Source organism: Carassius gibelio, chromosome A25 (genome assembly GCF_023724105.1).
Source record: "Carassius gibelio isolate Cgi1373 ecotype wild population from Czech Republic chromosome A25, carGib1.2-hapl.c, whole genome shotgun sequence".
Taxonomy (NCBI): Eukaryota; Metazoa; Chordata; class Actinopteri; order Cypriniformes; family Cyprinidae; genus Carassius; species Carassius gibelio.
The window spans coordinates 15,729,188-15,736,046 of NC_068395.1; the positions used below are offsets into that span (position 1 = coordinate 15,729,188).

The 6,859-nt window shown below is 39.5% G+C and overlaps 1 protein-coding gene across 3 annotated transcripts in view; it reads left to right on the plus strand.

The window, feature by feature from the left end:
• The window catches only part of glg1a (golgi glycoprotein 1a), a 29,970-nt gene extending 26,451 nt beyond the window's left edge, over positions 1-3,519 (plus strand). For 2 of the 3 annotated variants that reach the window (XM_052544093.1, XM_052544094.1), the window contains 4 exons: positions 58-178; positions 252-358; positions 476-639; positions 2,322-3,519. In XM_052544093.1, the coding sequence (XP_052400053.1) occupies positions 58-178; positions 252-358; positions 476-639; positions 2,322-2,373 (444 nt within the window). In that variant the 3' untranslated portion in view covers positions 2,374-3,519. Of the gene's footprint in view, positions 1-57; positions 179-251; positions 359-475 lie in introns of all 3 variants that reach the window. The other variant, XM_052544096.1, reaches the window with a different exon arrangement.
• Positions 3,520-6,859: the final 3,340 nt, after the last annotated feature.

The window sequence follows — 6,859 nt, forward strand, 5'->3', positions numbered from 1 at the left end:
GGGAAGTTGCACAGCTCACTTGCTAACGGTTTGCCTGGCTGGCTGTTCCCGCTGTAGGAGGTTCTTAACATACTGAAGGAGAGCAAGGCGGACATCTTTGTGGATCCAGTTCTGCACACGGCATGTGCGCTGGACATCAAGCACCAGTGTGCTGCGATCCCACCGGGCCGAGGAAGACGTAAGGAACTCTGGAAGTGATTTATATAGGAATTAATACTAGATATTAATGACTGTACTCTGTGTTTGTGCAGAAATGTCCTGTCTGATGGAGGCTCTCCAGGATAAGCGTGTGAGGCTCCAGCCGGAGTGTAAGAAGAGATTACAGGACCGCATTGACATGTGGAGTTACGCCGCGAAGGTAAACGTTCACCCAATCCTAAACCACAATATCTTCCTAATTGCCGTTCCAAAACATAACACTAGAGCGGAGATCAAAAACTCGGCGTGCTCACTAGCTCGTGTTGTTTCTCAATAGGTGGCTCCGGCAGGAGGGTTCTCGGATCTGGCCGGGCAGGTTTTAACGTCTCCTGCCAAGTCCTACATCCTGAGCATGCTGGCGATGTGCGTGATCCTGCTGTTCCTCATGGGTCTGTTTTGCGGCCGCATCACCAAGCGTGTGACGCAGGAGTTGAAGGACAGGTAGAGAGGGGGGGTGCAGGGCAGGGGCAGTCCATTGGTCTCCCCCTGCAGGGCAAACAGCCCATCGCGCCCCACACGCCGTTCTCCGTCCTGGGCCGGGGAAGGACACTGGGGTTGGAAACGCAAACTTGACGGAGGGGGGGAGGGTGTTCAGACTTTTGCTGTGTGTGCATTTCGTGGTACCACCGACGGCCACATTGGGACCCAGTTTTAATTGCTACACACACACACACACACACTATTTTTATTTCTGTTTTTCCCTGACTGTGCTTGTCCTCAAACCTGCCTGCTGCGCACCCGACATCCCGGCGCGCCAGATGACACCAATCCGCTTTCTCCAACTAATATCTCAAAGACTCGGCTTGCTTTCCAGCTACATGTTTTAATTTATTGTTGATGTTTTGGCGTGTAGGAGGTTTGGCTTTCGTTTTGCTTTCGTTTGCGGGGATGGTGTCGCAATCTTTGGCGTCCGTGTTTTAGGAAACAGCCAGTTGCTGACGATGTGCATATTGACAAAGTTCGAGCGTTTGAACGAATGTGTGTCTGTGCCTTTTTGCCCGTCCGAGTGAGAGGATTTGTGTTTCAGATTTGTTTGGTTTTATCATGGGGCTTCTTGATGTTTTTCTTCATGTCACTGGGTACATCTTTCTTTGCAAAAAGGGGTTATAAATGTTTTCTATCTTTCATTTGGCTGGCTGATTTTGTTAAGGGAGAAAGTCTCACTTGTCGCTGCCCGATGCTGGTCTTAACTGAGCCACAAGACTTCGAAATTGGATGATAAAAATCTGAATATTGCAAATCTAAGGGCGACTTGATTCTGGACTACGAGTCTGTATTGACTCAGTTTATGACGGCTGTGGTGTCTTCTGAGCTTTGAAGGAGTCGTTCGATTCATGTTTTCATAGTGCCATGTTAACAAACCATTCTGTTAGCTTAAACCATCCATACAGAGAGTCAAATGTGAGCCGAATTCACGTTTTTGACGATTCGCCCACATCAGAGACATCATTTTATCGCACGGTTATGCTCTGAATTGCTCGTATATCATTAGGTTTCCAGACATCCTTCGGACGGTTTTAGGGGAATTATCGGTTTTAAACACTCCGTGTTTCGTACACCTTTTTGAAATAAGCTTCGTTCACAAGCGGGTCCATCTCTTTTGTGGTTTTAAAACATTTTAAGCTCCGTGACGTCCATAAGCGCCACAGTTTCCACCATTTCTTGGTTTCAGTTTTCTTCGATTGAGTTGTGATGCATTAAGAACCGTCACTGTTGAGTTTTTCTCGTAATTGTGGACTAAGTTGCTGTTTGACTGGGTTTGTAGCTTCTTAATAATTTACGCCGAAGGCTTTAATGCATAAACCCCCATTCACATTAAATTTCGCTCTCTTGAGTGACCGTATATTAAAAGTGTAATAGAGCTGTAATGTTACAGTCCCTGTGCATCATCATTAATTTGGCTTTTGTATTATTGTTGTTTTTATGCTTTTGTACAAAATGACATTAAAGTGGACTTTGTTTCTAGTGTTTGTGCATTCAAGCTGTGCTTTAATAATCTGAATTAATGTCATAATGCTGTTGGAATCCATTCATACTGTAAATAGCTGTATCATTTTAATAGAGGATTGTGGGTAATACGAACTCTGCCTTAACTTCGGCATTTATCTTTTATTTTTTTGCAGAAAACTTGGTCACCCATGGGTCGCACCCTTAAACAAGAACAGGAAATTATAACAAAAATGGACACTTATTCAAATCAAATCACACAGCTTGTGCTTTAATATGCTTCAGCATGCGTTTTTGCTTTATTATTTTCAGGCCATGATGTTGAATGTATCCATGTTGGGGAATTCTCGCACTAATGGCTTTTTAGCTTCATGTGCTTTTCAGATGAAGAAACTGCGTTTTCTACGTCTTCATTCAAAGCGATTTAAACCAGTACAGCTCTTCGCTCAACTTCCTAATTCTGAAAATAAAAAAATAAGCTCCTTCATCTACCTGTAAATCATTTCATTCAACAGTCATTGATCTATTTTGATGCTTTGAAGGAGGTGTATAATTGGTATATATTGATACAAATCACTTAAACTGTGGTGTTTGTATATATTCGTATCATATTTCATTCACCGGGTCTGACGAGTTGGAAACCGTTGTGTGTGTGGGCTAGAATAGAAATGAATGGCTTGGTATCTGGAGATCTAGTGTTGGTTGCCAACATTACACTTAATTTATAAATGCGTGTTGGGTTCATATTTCCTAAAATACCTTTAAAATGAATTAAAATAAATCATTAAAATAGGCAAAAAAATTATACTTTGATCTGACCAAGCCAATCAAAATTAATTGAAATTATTATATTTTGGGGGGGGTGTTTGTGTATCTGAACAAGCCAGTCAAAATTAGATTTGTATTAAGTTTTTATTATTATTATTGGCATGGTCAGGTAAATATAGTAAAGTTTTTTTTTTTTTTTTTTGAAGTTTGATTGGCTTGATCTTTCCAATAAAAAATCTATAATATCTCCATCCAAACCTGGCTGTCGATGGCTGGGTGCAGGTGTTTTCACATTATTTTTGAAGGAGTTAAACTAGCCCTACATGTGCATGTCATCTGCTCCCAAATACCGCTTCCTGTCTGTCTAACTGATATATGACATAGAAATGATCAACTGATTAATGACGAAATGATTCATTGTTTTTGTATTTACTTTCCGTGTACAAATTTCTCATTAAAAAAAAAAGTATTCTTCCTCAAATCTGATTAAACCGTGTACTATACAGATGTAACTCAATAACTGCGCTTTTCTGTTCTCATTCTCATGTTTTGATCTGTACGAGTTGAATTGGACCGTTGTTAATAAAATTGATCTGATGGTTTGTATCTGCTGTGTTTTGTCCAGTTTAAGCCTGATGATGGTTCAGGTTTGGGCATCTTTGGCGTCTGTGTGCGAGTGTCTTTATAAAGCCGCCTCACACACGTAAATGTCAAGAGTGTAGAGGGGAGGTCTGGATCGTCTTGTGTGGCCAAAATCACACTAGGGTGCCACATTTCCCACGATGTTGAGACAAACTTTCCACTTTCCTGTTATTACTTCAGTGGAGCCACATCTGCTTCTGTTGTGAGTTGATGTATGTATGCTATCACAGATTTATTGTTGTGCTTTTGAAAGCATTCTGGTGACATCGAAGTGATTTATTTTAATTTTTTGGTCAAGGATCAATTAATTTATTCAACTGTAAAAGATCTAAGATTAACAGTTTAAATAAAAAAAAAATGAATCAATGGCTCAATGTAGAAATGTAAAATGTGGAGATCATTTAAAAAAAAAAATGGAACAAAAAATGTTTTATTTATTAATCATCGTTTAATGTCATGTGGTGCAACTCTCCCAAAACTTCCGTAATTACATTGTATAGCTTTACATGTGTGCAGCCATCCAAAGTATTTTCTTTCTTTTTTTTTTGGTGAAGACAAAACATACATTTGAGTATGTAGCGGAAAAGTATAGTCAAGATTTGGCACATACAGCGTCTTTAATTGATGTGCATCCGGTCACAGTTTAAACTGGCCTGTCAATCATCTAGTCGCAGTTAACCGCATCCACATTCATACATTTTCTCTATTCTGAGGAGCTAAATTTCTCTGATCAGAAGTAGATTTAGTTTTGTCCTCGTAAACTGGCACCTCAGAAATGGTATAATTGTGCTCCTATCTTGCCTCCACAGGCCCAGTCCTCAATATCTCGCCTATATATAATTTCCCAATATCAGTACATCATCTGTGTCCTGCTTCTAAAAACTTAGATGGTGACACAAAGACAGTGACTTGTGTGACGCATCACCCGAGCAGCACCCTTCTTTCCATCTAGCTCATTTCTGTATGTGTCGGGACGCTGAAGAGAGTTCACCAGCTGCCCCGTCAGTCTGTCCGAGCGCTGGACGCTGAAGTGCTGGACTCCCCGGGTCCCCAGCAGGCCAAAGCACAGCGTGTCACCCAGGATGCAAACGGTGGACAACCGGAAGAGGACAATGCCTGGGTGAAGAGAAACCAGATCGAGATGCTGAAATGCTAGATCAAAGGTTAACCTGAAATTATGTCTTGGAAATATAAGACCATCGGCAAAGAGCAGTAAATCAGAAATTTTGTTTTGGAGCAAATGTGACAATTGTAACGCTTTAGCTCCGCCCCCACACGTCACGCCTCCAGTCATGTTTTTCCGCTAAAAATCGGTAGAGACTATCTCTCTCTTATGAATATAATAAAACTAAAGACTTTTTGGAGTGATGAAGGATGCAGTACTACTCTGTAGGTACTCAAGATTAACAGGAGATTGAGTGAAAACGAGCAAACCCCCCCCCCTTTAAGCAATATTTTAAAATCTTTAAGATGTTTGATAGGGAGCCAGTGCAGTGTGGACAGGACCGGGCTAATATGGTCATACTTCCTGGTTCTAGTAAGAACTCTTGCTGCTGCATTTTGGACTAGCTGTAGTTTGTTTACTAAGCGTGCAGAACAACCACCCAATAAAGCATTACAATAGTCTTGTGAAGTTGTGAAATTTGTCATTGAGCTAGCATAGCTAAAAGTGTTTGTGTTTACATGTAGATTGATTAACTGACAGATGGGATTATTTTTTTTACAAACAAAATTTTGTTTTCAGATTATGTTCGGTTAGTTCCTTTCAAGGCTGTGACACCAAACAGACATCAAAGAACTAGCAGTGACGAAAGCCAACTAAGTGTTCACCGAGTCCATGCATCAGGACCAATGGTTCAGAACAGCCAATCAGAAAAATGTAGCTCACCAAATGCCCAACGCAGATTCAACCTGCTCAGTCAGCGATGAAACCTCAGACGCGGTCAGATTAGTTCATAAACATCCCGACCATCACCTTGGTGTGTCACAACCTTATAAATATAGACCTTAAATTTCCGATATTTGAAGTTAACTAGCTCATATCTTGGAAAGTCAAGCTTTGTTCTAAAACCTAGTGAACCACCAACGAAAACTGCATTTTAAACCATCATAGGGACCTTATTTTGGGCTAAATCTAAGGCAGCATTGTATTCCCCAAGTTCCTTGCAAGGAGTTCAGTAAAAAAAAAAAAAAAAAAATCTCCAAGATTGCAGACATAAAAATGTCAAATCAGAATAAAAAAATAAGTTGTCAATGTGAGTATTAACCAACATCTGAGAACTGTGCAAATATGTTGGAGTTTGTGTGGATTAAACTGTAAATTAACGTCGACATTAATTTGTACAGATCAAGACAAAGAGCTTCCAAACAGACAGTATTTCATGATTAAATGCGATTACCAATTCAAATGTGTCCATTTTCTGTGTAATCACAGCCTTCTGACTAGTGGATGGTGTGTAATAAATTAGTAACTGCCATTGTGTGAATATGTAATCTGTAAAATGTAATTGTAATCTGTTTATGGACATTTTAAAACGTAACATAATTAGTAATAAATTTTTGGAATCTGATTACATAATCCAGATTACATATAATCTGCAGACAGGAAGGCATTCTCCTGGATTTAAGAGAGATTTGTTTGAGATGTTTCTACAGAACTATGACAAACCAGCAGGTCATAATGAAGGTTTGATAATGAACGGTGTGTAACCGGCGGGACACTCGCTGTGGAAACTTCCAGCCGTATTCACACAGGTGTGCAGACACAGACGGCCAGGACGAGTTCGACGGAAGAGCTCGCATTTGTCAACGTCTGAAACAGACACACATATATGCAGCGCTCAATCACATTTGGGTTGTTCTACTACACAACTACATCTGTATCTGCAATTTGTTCAGGAATGAAACTCATTAATCATACATTAAACCTACCATACAATATTAATTCATTTCTGTTCTGTCTCATTTCATACATGATCACACTGAATAATTTAGCATTTTGAAAATAAATTTAATTGACCATTGGAATTTTTAAATTTTATGAAATGTATAATTAAATGAACAGCATTACTGATGTTTAATATATCCATACCCATTCAAAAAGCAGTATTTTTTTTATGTTTTTGAGGAGTCTCTTATGCTCAACAAGGCTGCATTTATATGATCAAATATACTGTGTGCATATATAGATAGATAGATAGATATTGAAATAGTGTTTGTAAAAAAAATAATAATAATTCAAACCATTGCTTTACTGTTAAAATGCAAGTCCATAATTCATAATATTGCTTTCTCAATTGAAAAA